The 16,201-nt window shown below is 43.7% G+C and overlaps 1 protein-coding gene across 1 annotated transcript in view; it reads left to right on the top strand.

Moving 5' to 3' along the window:
• LOC116832884 (TGF-beta receptor type-2-like) overlaps positions 1-16,201 on the top strand; it is a 61,633-nt gene that overhangs the window by 41,663 nt on the left and 3,769 nt on the right. Inside the window, exons 3-6 of the mRNA XM_032793989.2 lie at positions 1,157-1,359; positions 7,697-8,508; positions 9,261-9,402; positions 11,828-11,955. Of these exons, the coding sequence (XP_032649880.1) occupies positions 1,157-1,359; positions 7,697-8,508; positions 9,261-9,402; positions 11,828-11,955 (1,285 nt within the window). The remainder of the gene's footprint in view (positions 1-1,156; positions 1,360-7,696; positions 8,509-9,260; positions 9,403-11,827; positions 11,956-16,201) is intronic.

Raw genomic sequence — 16,201 nt, 5'->3', positions numbered from 1 at the left:
AGGAGAGAAAAGGGAGGAGGCTTAAGCCACAGCTTGGGAGGAAGGACTACACACAGCTGTACCACCATATTTTCTTTTCTACAAATATCCCCAAAAGAAGTTGACACAGTAACTGTAAGTATGAGAGAGACAGCATGAATATTTAGTGGTGTGTCACGATGAACCAGGCACACACATGCAGATTTACAACCTAATTCAGAGGGGTGCTGAACAGCAATGAGTTGCAGGAGTTCAGAACTACTCAGGATCAGATCCTTCTACCATGGTGAAAACAGGTGGACCACATTTAAAAGCTCACTGCTTTACACTGTCAGGAGGAGTCCTTGGACTATTGGAGGAGTGGCATCATTCAATAAATATGTGAAGGATGCAGCTTCTTCCTTGAACTTCTGGAATCAATGGACTAGATCCTCAACCTGATGTAAATCGGCTTAGTTCCATTTAAGGCAAAGGAGCTACATGATAATCACACATTGGTTAATGATCTGTAATGCAATGAGTAATCTCCTGATAATCGCTGGATTCTTTGACCCATATCCTGCTATTGATCTCTATTGTAAATTTCCCATTGACACATAAGAAAAGTGTTACTATTTTTGAACGTTTTTTTACACCAGTGGTTTTCAACCAGGCATACACATACCCCTGGGGGTATACAGAGGTCTTCCAGGGGGTACATCTGCTCATCTAGATATTTGTCTAATTTTACAACAGGCTACATAAAAGCACTAGCGAAGTCATCACAAACTAAAATTTCATATGACATCTTGTTTATACTGCTCTATATATTATACACTGAAATGTAAGTACAATATTTATATTCCAATTGATTTATTTTACAATGATATGGTAAAATTGAGACAGTAAGCAATTTCTCAGTAATGTGCTGTGACACTTTTGTATTTTCATGTCTGATTTTGTAAGTGAGAGGTTTAAGTGAAGTGACAAATCAGACTCCTGAAAGGGATACAGTAGACTGGAAAGGTTGAGAGCTATTGCTCTGCACCATATCCACTGCAAACAATCCATACACCACATGGTATCAAACTAACAAGCAGCCCAGGTTTGAGAAGCTTTTATCATGCAGGGCTATTGCACATCTTTTGGATGCAGAGATTTTGGCCTGATGCATTGTTGATTTCTTACATATTTTCAGGAAGCAAGACAATGACAGCATTAAGATCAGCACTCTGTGCCACAACCCACAGCTCCCAGTAGAAAATGTAATGGTTCCAAATTACAACACCTCACAGTGCATCATGACCCATCAGTCTAGTGAGGAAGGAATATTTTACATCTGTGGTTGTGTGGATGAACAGGAATGCAACGATAAACTCATATTTGAAAACCACACCAATGGTGAGTATTTATTATTATTATTATTATTATAAAAATGATGGCACGTCAGTTTAAAAACGCACAGTTCCCACTGGAAACTGCAGCCCTCAGCACTTCTGAAAACCAGATTAATAGTTATTAAGGCTAGAGGGGACCATTAGATCTTCTACCCTGACATCCTGAATGTCACTGGCTATAAAGTTTTACTTGCACTTGACTAAAATAGATCTTCTAGAAAGGCATCCAGTCTTGATCTGAAGACATCAAGAGATGGAGAATCCACCATTGGCCTGTGTTTCCTGTGGCACATGGGGCTCAGATTAGAAACTGAAAGTCTGAGGCACCCACACTTAGGCAACACTTTTGAAAATTTTAGCTACAATAAATCATGAAATTCTAGGGCAAGTTCTACCCAGAAACACCATGAAATCTCACTGATGTCAGGGTGTGTCTTCACTTCAAAAAAGGTAGTTTTTTTTTAACCACAGGATAACTAACATGTGTGACTTATCCCTTTCTAAAATCCTAGTAGAGACAAGACATTGTAGTTTTTACTGTAAGGTAACTAGGAGAGGTCAACACTAGATCACTGACTACAGTTCACCTCACCCAGTTTACTTCATGGTACTACTATAGAGCCTAGGATTTTAGTGCAGGATCGCTCACACACATTAGTTCACCTTTTGGGGGCAAAGCCTCAGAGGAATTGCCGAGGTGTAAATGAGAACAGAAGAAAAGTTACCAGCCTTTCATAACTGTTGTTCTTCTAGATGTATTGCATATGTCCACTCCACTCGGTGTACATGTGCTCTGTGCACAGTTGCTGGACATTTTTTTCCTCAGTGGTACTTGGGGGGGCAGCTCAAACACGTTCTCCTGCCGTCCGATGATGGGGATGGTATAAAGGGCCCAGCGGACCCTTGATCCCCTCAGTCCCTTCTTTCCGGATATTCCAGTGCGGAGGGGTGGGGTGGGGGTCATGGAATGGACATGTGCAACACGTTTCACAAAACAGCAATTATGAAAGGTTAGTAACCATTGTTGCTTCTTCAAGTGATCGTTCATGTGCATTCCACTCTTGGTGACTGCCAAGCAGTTAAATAGGTAGAGGAATCAGAGTTCATGGTCACAAAGACTGCAGTACCAGCTCAGCCAAATTTGGCATCATCTCTTGAATACTGAATGATAGTGCAATGGGAGGAGAAAGTGCGCACAGATGACCAGGCTGCAGCTTTGCTAATGTCCAGGATACAGATCTGCACTAGGAATGTTGTTGAGGATGCTTGGTATCTTGCGGAGTGGGCAGTCAGCTTGTCTGGAGGAGAGACACCTACCAGATCATAATACATGTGGATACAAGAAGTTATCCAAAATGAAATTCTCTGTGTGGAGATAGAAAGACCTTTCAATTCTGTCCACTATTGCCATGAACAATTGGGTGGGCCGCCAAAATGGTTTTGTCCTGACTGTAGAATGCCAGTGTTTGTCTTACACTCAATGTATATACCTGTTGCTCCTCTCTATTTGCATGTGGTTTGGGGTAAAATGCAGGCAAGTAAATTGATTTATTGATATGAAAAATTTGAAACTACCTTAGAGAGAAACTTCAGAGAAGGGTGTAAGTACACCTTATCTTCACAGGAAACTGTGTATGGTGGTTCAGATGTAAGAGAATGCAGAATTGATAGCATTGAAAACCACCTTGCAACAAAGGTGTAGTAAGGAGCATGTTGCTAAAGGCAAAATTGGTGGCCCCATGAAGTTTAGACAAAACTAAGTTCAAGGGAAACGGGTTCCCCTCGTTGAAGGTACAATCTTTCCAGTCCTATAAGGAATCTAATTGTCATATAATTAGAAAAACAGAAGAGTTATCCACTTGAGAGTGGAAAGCTGCCAGGTGAGCCTTAATAGAGAAAATCTCTAATAACACTATGAATTTTCAGAGTAAGCAAATCATTTTAGTGAACATAAATGATGCTAAATTTGCAAGTCTTTACAGTTTCCAAAGCCAAATATAACAGGTACGTGCACTTCTGGGGTGGGAATGGGGATAGTGAAGTCCAAATGCTGATATCTATGTGTATAATTTTACACAAAAATGATGACTGGCTCTTCAGAAATGCCACTGCCACCAAATATTTTCACAAAACTTATTGTGTTGCCAAACAATATATAAAAATGTTTTAATTTGAAACAATAAGGTTTCAGGCCTGTTAGTCATAGAATCATAGAATATTGAGGTTGGAAGAGACCTCAGGAGGTCATCTAGTCCAACCTCCTTCTCAAAGCAGGACCAACCCCAACTAAGTCATCCCAGCCAGGGCTTTGTCAAGCTGGGCCTTAAAAACCTCTAAGGATGGAGATTCCACCACCTCACTAGGTAACTCATTCCAGTGCTTCACCACTCTCCTAGTGAAATAGTTTTTCCTAATATCCGACCTCCCCCACTGCAACTTGAGACCATTGCTCCTTGTTCTATCGTCTGCCACCACTGAGAACAGCCTAGCTCCATCCTCTTTGGAACCCCGCTTCAGATAGTTGAAGGCTGCTACCAAATCCCACCTCACTCTCCTGCAGACTAAATAAGCCCAGTTCCCTCAGCCTCTCCTCGTAAACCATGTGCCCCAAACCACTAATAATTTTCATTGCCCTCCACTGGACTCTCTCCAATTTGTCCACATCCTTTTGGCAGTGGGGGGGAGGGCCCAAAACTGGACTCAATACTCCAGATGTGGCCTCACCAGTGCCAAATAGAGGGGAATAATCACTAAAGCAGCCAAATATGCCATTAGCCTTCTTAGCAACAAGGGCACACTGTTGACTCATATCCATCTTCTCGTCCACTGTAACCCCCAGGTTCTGCAGAACTGCCACTTAGCCAGTCCGTCCCCAGCCTGTAGCAGTGCATGGGATTCTTCTGTCCTAAGTGCAGGACTCTGCACTTGTCCTTGTTGAACCTCATCAGATTTCTTTTGGCCCAATCTTCCAATTTGTCTAGGTCACTCTGGATCCTATTCCTATGCTCCAGCATATCTACCTCTCCCCACAACTTAGTGTCACCTGTGAACTTGCTGAGAGCGCAATCCATCCCATCATCCAGATCATTAATGAAGATGTTGAACAAAACTGGCCCCAGGACAGATCCGTGGGGCACTGAGCTTGATACCGGTTGCCAACTAGACATTGAGCCGTTGATTGCTACCCGTTGAACCCGACAATCTAGCCAGCTTTCTATCCACCTTAGAGTCCATTCATCCAATCCATACTTTAACTTGCTGTTGAGAAAACTGTGGAAGACCATATCAAAAGGTTTAGTAAAGTCAAGGTTGATCACGTCCACCACTTTCCCCATATCCACAGAGCCAGTTATCTCATCATAGAAGGCAATCAGTTTGGTGAGGCTGGTCATAAAAGGCAATCAGGTAGTCGCTCTTCTACTTTTATTTATTATCTGAATCACCTTGCCAATGACAATTTTGCAAAACCCAGACTTGATGCATGCCCTTATAAATTGTTTAGAACTTATTTTAAAAGATTGTTTGCATTTTGTTTTGTTTTGTTTTTTAAAAACTTTAACTTTAAATATTATAGACACAAAATCTGATTAAAAAGACAAATGATTAAGAAAGAAATGACTAAAGCAGACAAGCATTTTTCCAAAGCAATTTTCCATTTATTTACAGTCTTAGACCCATCCTTCATTAAGGAAATCTGGGACTTCCAATGTTGACATTGGTGTAGATGAAAATTCGCAGTGGAATGATTTACTCTTGTAATTCGCTGGGACTAAGCTATACAAATGCAACACGTCTACATTGGAGCTCAGTGATCTCATTACATGCGCAGATGTGTCATTTCCTTTCCTCCCTTTCTCCAAGCAATGCTTGATAACCCCAGCCTAGGAAGCAAGGCACTGGTGGTGGAAAAGGAAATGATGCATTCAGAAGATGCCATTTCTTGTTAAATATTGAGTTGGGGTCTCAAAGGTTGTGCTGATGGAGCTTGGCCTAGGAGTTCAAATTCACATGTGACAGGGACTGAATTACATGGCCAGTAATGCACTGCAATATTTGGTTTTCAGCGTGCTGCCTTTGTTTTCAGAAAAAGCAGAAAAAAATCTAATGTGTAAGGGCCCCACTCATATCTGGGATTTTGCAGCATGGAGGAATCTCATTGTTAAGTAATTGGAAAAGTTACGCTCACAGCTCTGACTATTTATTAGCAGGATTCATACATGTACTTCCCTAAAAAACCCCTGCAAATTCTTTACTCTCATTCTGTTGAACTTCAGCTTTTCACAGAGGTGATCATATCCATTGGGTAAATCCTTTAGAGCAGTAGGTGATACCCATGTCTAGTACTTTCCAAAATAAACATATTCCTGGGTTCATTACTGATTTATAGCCATTTGGGTTGATCTTGTGGTTTGAACTTGATGCCTATTTTAGAAATACTTTCACAGCTTTGAAGAAATTAACCGCAGCAGATTTTTTTTGGAATTTGCCAAGTAAAACAGCGAAGTGGCCCGTTTTTCCAGAACCTGAATTATAAACTGTACACATTGAGGTCAAACAGCAGGGGATTTTGCTTAAGGAATGTGTCTTATACTCCTTCCCCTCAGTTATTGTACTTGGCAGAAAAATATCTGAGTAAGATTTTACTTGAATATCCCTACTGAAGTCAGCATTTTTACTCTAGGAATTGCAAACATCAAAGGATCAGCGAATTATATGTTGTGTGAGGGTCTTCTTCAAGTGATCTGAAGGGTGATAGGGATTTTTTTTAAAAAACATTCTTGGTCAATATCTAGCTGAAAAGTGTTTTAACAAAACTGTGAAAAACGAAAACAAAAACTTAAAGTTTTCTATGGGCAGTCAGGCCCTCAGTTACATGAATCTCAAGTTATAGTCATTCACACTAGCAGTAATGCAAGGAACTTTCTCTCCATTATCGTTCTGATTCAGATCTCTTTGCTCATTCTGAATAGTGCCCTGCTACAAGAGTAGATTCACTAAATTCAATAGGTACCCCTCAGTTAATACCGGCAGAATTTAGCCATATATAAGACTGCATCTAATGCACTGCCAGAAGAGTCTGGTTCTCCATTCCACCTTAATCCACAGTTTTATCTCCATTAACAATATACGTTTCATTATACCAATAGTGGTTTTTGACTGTTTTGCAAAGGGCTTTTGTTTGTGAACCAGATCCCCAGATCCAAATTATCCCAATCTTTGAGGTGTTCAAAATGCCAATCCAAAACTTTCCAACTTTGTTTCATCATTGGCTTTCAGAACACTGGAAGGTTTGTGCACATAGTTTATAAGAAATCAGTTTTAATAGCTCCAAGATGTTGAGAAACTAATACACACATAGGTGGTATGCTCATTGCATAAACAAAGGATGTAGGTGGACCAACCAAGAATTCCTGACATGACCTCAGTGGGAATGCTGCATATCATGGCCACTGGGACTTCCCGGGGATAGCAGGGATAGAAGCAAAACTATTCTCTTGGTTAGTGGAACAGCAGAAATATGCTGTTCTTTGTGTGCAAATAGTCACAGGTTGAATCTCACCTCATCTGTTACAGAGAAGATGAATGTTCTCATACCTTGAAATTTGGAGAGCAAGCGTGGCCTAGTACATAGAACACTGGACTGGGACCTAGGTGCCCTGAGTGCTATTCCTGGGGCTACCACTGGCCTGCTGGCTGACTTTGTCACTTCACCTCCCTGTACCTCAGTTTCCCTAGCTGGGGATAACAATACTCACCTCCTTTGTAAAGTGCTTTGAGGTCTACTGATGAAAAGTGCTATATAAGAATTCAATGTTATCATCATCTTGCAAGAAACCTCTACCATTTGAGCTACAACAGCATAGGTACTGGAACTAGGGGGTGCTGCTGCACCTGCTGGCTTGAAGTGGTTTCCATTATATATAGGGTTTACAGGTTGGTTCAGTGGCTCTCAGCACCCCCATGATACACATTGTTCCAGCACCCCTGTAAGCCAGAATTTGCTAGCTTACAAGACCTCAGGCTGACAGTTGAGCAGTTCTGATTCCATCCAGTAGAGGGCAGTGGGGCACATACGCTCACTAAGGTAGTGCGCTAAAATACTAATTTTTGGAACTCTCACCATGTTGCACAAGCTAAATGAAAAGCCTAAAACTAGCTGATAGTGTCACTTTAATAACCAGAGACAGGAGAATTCTTACCCTCAGAGTTACGGGCAGTGCGTGTTATGTCCTTGGCAATGCTTAGTTAACTACCTCCCATTTTTCTCCCCAGGCAGTACCAAAACTAGGCGTTGCAGGTATTTTATAGTAGCACATTCTTATTTATTTTCCTTTCTACAGGATACTCCATGCTGCAGAGCAAAGAGGTCATTCCTGTAGCAGCAATAAGCCTACTCCCACCTCTGCTCGTGGCTGTCATGATAACGGTGATATTTTACCTCTGCCGCACCCAGAAGCAGAAAAAGAGAACCAAGGACTGGGGCCAGAAGCACACACAGCACCAGGCTTTGCCCGAGCCAGGAAAAGCTGATGAGGATGAGAAATTATCTGTGATGACAGACGACAATCACTCCAGCATGAGCTTCACCTGCACCAACAGCATCAACCATAACACCGAGCTGCTGCCCATTGAGCTGGATGAGATAGTGGGGAAAGGCCAGTTTGCCGAGGTCTGGAGGGCCAAGCTGAACCACACAAATTCAGGGCAATACGAGACAGTAGCTGTTAAGATTTTCCCGTGCGAGGAATATTCCTCATGGAAAAATGAAAGCCAGATCTTTAGGGATACCAGCCTCAAGCATGACAGCGTCCTTCAATTCCTTACAGCAGAGAACAGGGGGTCTGGGCCCCGGAAGGAATATTGGCTCATCACTGCCTACCATAGAAGGGGCAACCTGAAGGACTACCTGTCCCGACACATTCTGAGCTGGATAGACTTACAAAAAATGGCCGGCTCCCTGGTGAATGGCGTGGCCCACCTCCACAGCGACTACACTGCCTGTGGCAGACCAAAGATCCCAATCGCTCATCGGGATATAAAAAGCACCAACATCCTGGTGAAGAACAAGTGGGAGTGCGTGATTTGTGATTTTGGCATTGCTCTAAAGCTAGACCCTTCCTTAACAGCAGATGACTTTGCTAACAGTGGGCAGGTGAGTGAAGCAAAAGCTGGGATATTGACTTAACTTTAGAAATTCCTGGTGTCACTTAACAATACATCCCAAGTATTCCGTAAGCTGAAAACCACATGCTGCCAAATGCAAGGCGGCCATGGTGGAAATGAGAAGTGGTGTGTGGGGAGAGGAAGAAGTCTCAAAACTTTATGAATTTGCCCACATGCCACTTGGATTTAAAGTTGAAATCTAACAAACTAGAGTTGACCATCTGATAAATGTGCTCAGTATTGGACTGGAATGTGCTTAGGCACACCTGCAAACCACGATGCTATCTTTAAAATTACACACAAACCCAGTACAGTCATAGATCTATTTCAGGCCCAAGGAGGGAGTTTAGACATTTTGGTGCATAGTAATGTTTAATGCTGACGATAAAGCAAATAAACTATCTACTGTATCTTTTCTAAAAGAGCTGGTGCAGGAGTGAGAGCTGGATACCGTGGCGATGGGTCCCACCTGCACAGTCATTAGGCAGACAGTGCCTGGTCATTGAACTTCCTGTGGGTGCTCATAATGAAGCTGAACAGGAGGAAGGGAGGATGGGAAACCATCTTACATACTCCTAGTGCTTGGCAGTTGGTGTTAGTTTGCTCCTGAGCAAGAACAATCAGGCTATGAAGATATTTCAGTGTCTTCCACCTACTCACCTCAGTTGTAAAGTGGCAGGTACTTACCATGCTGCACTGCTTGCAGATATATTTGCTAATCTCTGTTCTTTTTTTGGCTAGGTTGGCACTGCCAGGTACATGGCTCCTGAGGTTCTAGAATCTAGAGTAAATCTGGAAGACCTGGAGTCCTTCAAACAAATGGACGTCTACTCCATGGCCTTGGTTTTATGGGAATTGGCCTCCAGGTGTGAGGTTGTAGGAGGTAGGAAAACTGCAACATAGTCCCATGTATTCCCTTCTTTCTAGAACCAAAGGCCATGCTAGCTAGCCCCTGCATTTTTGTAAATTAACCATCCATAGACAACAGTTTTCATGCTCTCTTCCCACCAAGCAACTAGCAGTCCATTACATCTTCCACTGATACAGTCCTGTGGCTCATCTCACGTATGGCTCGGTCTTGGATGCTCAACAGCTCCTGAGAGGTGCCGAGCACCAATGGAAGTTAAAGATTCTCCAGCCCCTGGTAGGATCAGGCCTGCAATCTGCTAAGCATTCCCTGCTTGCTACATGCCTGCTGCAGAATGGTCTTCAGGTGTAGGTTCTCGGAAGCCATGATGCTGTGCAGGATAAACAAATATAGATGGAGAAAAGAGCAGGATCTCCACGATAGTTTCTCATTTTTGGAGGCTGTTGTCTATGGTGATGGAATACTACAAAGGGGAGGGAATAGGAACGAGAGAAAAAAGTGGGTCTAAGAACAGCTCATGGGTGAATCCTAGCCCCACTGAAATCAATGGGAGTTTCCCTAATTGACTTCAGTGGAGCCAGGATTTTATCCCACACCTCCAAGCAGGCCCAGAGCCAGCCAAGTAAACATACCTGCATGCACAGCGTGGAGCCCTGCAGGGGCACATTCCCTGTGCTCCTCTCAGTTTCTAAAATGCCATGATTTAGACTAGAGACTCGTGGGATCCTAGGGGCTCTCACCCACCAAAAATTCAATGCACTAAGTGAAGACTTACTCATTTCAGAAGGCAGATTATAGGCCTGTGAGTGCACACAGTAAGCTAGCGTGGGAATTAACTAGCTCACCATAGGCAAGTTATGTTCTATTAATATAATCAACAAACATGGATCAAAGCCACCAGACCCTGAATATACACGTTTCCCATCAGCCAGGGACCTAAAAACATTGCGAACTGCATTGTTAAAAATGCAAATATATATAAAGAGCAAAAGCAGGCTCCCCGTACCTTTAGACAATACTATGAAATTCATCTACCTCCCATCCACAAGTAGTTCATGAGCTCTGCATCCTACCCAGTCATGTCCCCTAACATTTCAATCAGCATCTTTTTCATTGCAATGTCCTGATACTAATTTTTCTGTGCAACAATTTACTGTGATTCCTAAGTTTTCTCCTCTTCCTTCTCTGCCTGCCCCTTTCATTCAGGCTTTCAGCTTTCTCCCATTTTCCTTATGATTAACGCCGCCCCCCTCCCTGCCTCCATCCAAATCTCCCCATTTGCCTCAGCCCTCTCTCCACGCCATCCATCCCCCAACCTTCCTGCATTCTCTGAGCTCTCCTGGCTTCCTTTTATGCCCTCACAATTCACTCCAGTCCCCTTTCCCATGCCCAGCCCTGCCACCAGGGAGATGGAACGGTTCCTGGAACAGAGGAGACACACATTGAAATAGAAGACCATTGCTAGGCTCTGGGATGGGGGAAAACAATGAAGATCCTACCCTCCTCTTTCAGGAGCTCTGCTCTCAGCAATCCCCACACAAACCAAGGGGGGAGCAAGAATTGCCATTCTTTGCCATGAAAGCTGCAGAGGGGAGAGCTCTTGGGCTACACCAGAGAGCGAAAGAGGAAAAGGTTCACAAGGGTCATCACATACAAGGAAAGATGCGCCTGACTTACAATTGCTGTGGCATCTAGAAAATTCACACCATTCACCTTTGTAACTTGATACCCACTGACATAAAAGCACCTCAAAAATCCAAAAATTAAAGGCTGGAGAAAGTCACTGTATCTTAGACCCTTCCTGACAAAAGCTTAGCTGGCGAGAATTTTCCACAATATCAAGGGCGATTCTCTCAGCTCCCCCACGCCACAAGAGGGAGCTATTTCCACAGCTCTGGGGTCTACGTCGGGAACACTTCCCAGTCTCCTGCTCTCAAGAGGGCACATATCCAGTCTGCGAGTGGGTCTCAGATCCCAATGTCACTTTCTAAAAACATTTACCGCACCTATGATGAACTAGTGCCGTCACAAGGAGGCCAAAAGCAAAAAATCCTTTCCAACGAAAAGATTCTGAGATGTTTAAAAAAAAATTTTTTTTTTTTTTTATTAAGAATTGGTGTTTCCTCCCCCTGCCTTTTCATTTGCAACTCCATTGATGTTGTGTACAGCAGGGCTGCCCTCATGTTTTTGCACATGTAAATTCAGTAGGGGAAGGAGTCATTTTAACTTAGTGATGAGCCTGAACCAAAAACCTGCTCCCTAACACTCCTGACCTTTGAGGACATTAAGCTCTGCATCCAAACCTTGTGGCTCTAGACCTGTCTACAAAAGTCATACTCTTTCTAGTTCCTTGCCACGGATAGCAGCCAGATGAGCAAACACACGCGTACCACCAAACCACAAAAGACATCCGGTAATGCTGCTTTGATTTATCACCTAGAGGTAAAAAGTTACGAGCTACCTTTTGGGTCGAAAGTCCAGGAGCAACCCTGTGTGGATACCATGAGAGACATTGTGCTGCACGGCAGAGGGCGCCCAGAGATACCTTGCAACTGGCTAGTGCATCAGGTAAATAGTAAATCAAAGAAAAGACTATAGCAACCCAAGTCATCTATTCATTGCCCTGACTTGCAATGGACATGATCATCCTTGAATGACAGTATCAACACATCTATGATCCAAATCACCTGAATCACAAAGACACTGGAGGAAGGGGGGGGGGGTATAATTGCCTAGGTGACCTAGGAGCTCCTAAATCATCTAAGCACTTTTGAAAAATCCCACCCCTATTCTGCAACTTAGCTCATTTGAGAGATAGACTCAATGTTAGGAGCCAAAAATCTGTAGCTTAGAACAAGTCACCTGTATACACAGTGCAACTGCTCCCTTAATTCACAGGGTATTGGTTTCTGTTTCCTAAATGGAGGCCCTCTAAACTCGCAAAGAGTTTTCAAGATGGCCACACACACAACACTTGCAGAATAAAATCTGAGCCCTGCATTTGCTACATTTTACATGAGCCTCTCGGTAACAAAACACTATTTGTACAAACGCTCGCAGGACTCGAAAGAACCAGGCTGTAAACAGTGCTGAAATGAATCTGTGGTTTCTAGCTGGAAGAAAGTTTGCGAGCACATTTTTGGCAATGTTCACTCAGCTGTTATAACTTGCATTTCAAGGCAGTTATTAGCCCTCAAATCTCACAACTATGTTCTTCAAATTTTTGAACATAGGCTTCAGATCTGCACCCTACCCGCTTTTAGGTAAAATTTGGAACTGCAGATGAAATATGCACCTACTTGAGCTATGCCAAACTAGATTTCAAAGGCCAAGCTCTACCTCGACTGATTTTTAGTAAGCTGAAAAAGTGTTTCTGATCATGATCCTTATCTGCCCCTGGCACATTAGAGTTAGTTCTCCTAAAATGCAGTGTGTGACAGCCATCTGCTGGGAAGAAAACAGAAAAGACGGTTACTCACCTTTGTAACTGTTGTTCTTCGAGATGTGTTGCTCATATCCATTCCAGTTAGGTGTGCGCGCGCCCCATGCACGTTCGTCGGAGAAACTTTTACCCTAGCAACACGTCGTGGGGCTGGCCAGGTCGCCCCTGGAAGTAGCGCCACTATGGTGCCTGATTATATACCCTGCCGACCCAACCGCGTCTCCTCAAGTTTCTTCTTGCCGGCTACGTCCGCGACAGTGGGGAAGGAGGGCTTATGGGTGTGGAATGGATATGGAGCAACACATCTCGAAGAACAACAGTTACAAAAGGTGAGTAAACATCTTTTCTTCTTCGCGAGTGCTTTGCTCATATCCATTCCAGTTAGGTTGATTCCCAACGGCTTTATGTAGGCGGTAGGGGGTCGGAGTGAATAAAATGGCAGAATGTAAAAACTGCGGAGCCAAGAGCTGCAGTATCTCTGACTGTTGAACCAGAGCATAATGTGAAAGCAAGGGTATGGACCAGAGGACCATGGAGCTGCGCGATAGATCTTGTGGGTAGGTACACGACGTTAGCAAGGCGGCAGATGAAGCCTGAGCCCTCGGTAGAACGCATGGTGATGTGCTTGGGGAAATGTGAGCCAAATCATAACAAGTGCGGGTGCACGTTATCACCCAAGATGAGATCCACTGAGAGGAACAGGTAGGCCTTTCCTTCAAGACCCTGCTACTGCGACCCGAGAGTTTGGGGCGTGTTACAAAATGGTTTTGTCCGCTCAACAGAAAAGCGAGCTCTCTACAGATGTCCAGGGAGTGCAATTGTTGTCCCCGTCACGGCTTGAGTTGTGCCTTGAGGAACCCCGAAACCACAGAGTGTGAGAACACAGAACGACCACCTTAGCCTGGATGGAAGGTAGAGATGGCTGCCAAGTGTACCTTCGGCGAACACCGTTAGGCCCTGCTGTTGCAGGCCAGAGAGTAGTCCAAAATAGAGGGGATCGAGACCCCAGCAGGAGTAAGATTTAAGCGTTTCGCACCTGTAGGAGAGACGCTTCCACCTGGCCAGGTACGTTGACCAAGTGGAAGGCATCCTGCCACCCTGATAGTCACGTAGGAGCCACACCGTGAGGTGAAGAAACTGCAGGTCCAGGTGGCGAAGTCTGCCATGGTCCTGAGGTACGAGGTCTTGGTGGAGTGGCAGGCTATTGACAGGCCGAGCAACGTGGCGTATTAGTGCTGCCCGGAACACGCTGGAGGGATCATGACGATGCGCGCTCTGCTCCTGCGAAGTTTGAGCAGGACCCAATGAGCCGGGGGAACGGCGGGAAGGCATAAAGGTGTTGGCCCTTCCACGGCATGAGGACAGCGTCCGAGATCGGTCCCGGGGAAAGACCTTAGAAGGAGCAGGACCTCGGACATTTCCCGTTCTCGCGGTAAGCGAACAGGTCCATACGTTGACCAGGTGGAAGGCATCCTGGCACCCTGATAGTCACTTAGGAGCCACACTGTGTAGCTAGGGAAGCGAAGGTCAGCTAAGATGCGCTCCACTGTTCCAACGACCGACACGGGCGGTAAGAAGGAACTGAGGAGCGGTTGGGTCGGCAGGGGTATATATCAGGCACCATAGTGACATCACTCCAGGGGGCGACCTGCCGGCCCACCAAGTGTTGCTAGGGTAAAAGTTTCTCCGACGAACGTGCACGCAGCGCGCGCACACCTAACTGGAATGGATATGAGCAAGCACTCGAAGAACATGTGTTTATTCATTCTACAACTAGTTCCCATCCCACTACCAACAAAGGTCCTTACTACTTAGAGGTATATTATCCGTTTGATGCTGAGAGACTGGCACAAGTTACTCATTTTAATGGGAGTTACATACAACCTTCCCAAGAAGAAAAAATGAGAACAGGTTCTAAATTCAATGCACTGCCCAAAATGCCAGATCCATTTGTCCTGACCATTTTAGGCTGAGATTGTCAAAGGCACCTATGTGAGTTAGTCACCCAGATCTGGTGCCTAACTCCCTTAGACTGTTGGCAAGTCCAACTTTAAGCTAAAGCTGTTAGAACAACCAGAGACACATTTACTACCCTATATTGTAAATATGGCATGACTCAAATGTAAAATCAGGTTGAATTTAAAAAAAAGTCTAGTTATGCCATTAGAAAAGAAGAAACTTTTTTCAACTTGTTTCTTGTCATCTTAACCTAGAAGTCATTTGTTTTAAAGGATCTAATTTATTTCTACACTAACTTTTTTTAAAAAACAAACAGGTTTATTGCTGGGTAAAAGAAGATATTATTCGGGAGAGTGGTAGACAATCTACTGCTTAATCAATAAAACTAGGACAGATGGCAAAGCTGAGTTCTATCTGTGGAAACTTTATTAAAAGATTAAATTCACTTAAATTTCAACCTAAATCTTTTCAATAAGGCACGTACGTGAATTATTTTAGAAGGTACTAAAATGTAGTCTTATCACTTTAAGTAGACAACTCTGTTCTAACTTTTGCCATCCTAATGTATCTAGCAAGTTCTTTAATCGGAAGAGAGACTTATCTAAGATTTGTGTGAGGGTCAGAAAAGGGCGTCAAGAGAATATTGGAGAAATACTTCAAGATATAATATTTAACTTTACCATTAGGATCCTGGAGGTTTTTTAGTGATATTTTAATTGTGAATGCACAGAATACACAAATACACTGAAAACTATGAACATGTTTTATTTAGAAGAATCTCACTTCCCAATAGTGTCTGTTGCCAATTTGACATGATGTAAAATGCAGTAGCACAAATTAGGATTCTGGGGTGAAAGGAAGGTTAGATAACTTCTGTGCAGTTGTTAGCTCACAGAAAAAAACATCTGCCAGACAACTGCCATTTTATTTCTACACCTGATAGTTTTGGTCTCTCTTTAAAGCACTATAGGATAAAAAGTAATTGGCTGTACAGAGCGTTGGGTATTATAATGGAAAGACTAATGTGCTAGAGAGTGCACTGACAAGCCTGGGTGAAATTATTTCCTTTGGTGGCCCGTAAACAAACTTTTCATAGAATCATAGACTATGTGTTGGAAGGGACCTCAGGAGGTCATCTAGTCTAACCCCCTGCTCAAAACAGGACTAATCCCCAGACAGAATTTTACCTCAGTTCCCTAAATGTCCCCTGTGGGGATTGAACTCACAACCCTGGGTTTAGCTGACCAATGCTCAAGCCACTGACCTATCCCTCCCCTACCCCAGGGAATTAAAAAAAGTTCTCAGGAGATCTCTTTGGCACTCTGAATATATATATTTAATATGGAGATGTACCTATCTCATAGAGCTAGAAGGGACTGTGAAGGTCATTGAGTCCAGTCACCTGCTTTCACA

This window comes from Chelonoidis abingdonii, chromosome 10 (genome assembly GCF_003597395.2).
Source record: "Chelonoidis abingdonii isolate Lonesome George chromosome 10, CheloAbing_2.0, whole genome shotgun sequence".
NCBI lineage: Eukaryota > Metazoa > Chordata > Testudines > Testudinidae > Chelonoidis > Chelonoidis abingdonii.
Note: the sequence above shows the minus strand (reverse complement) of the source record. Positions and strands in the feature narration are given on the sequence as shown.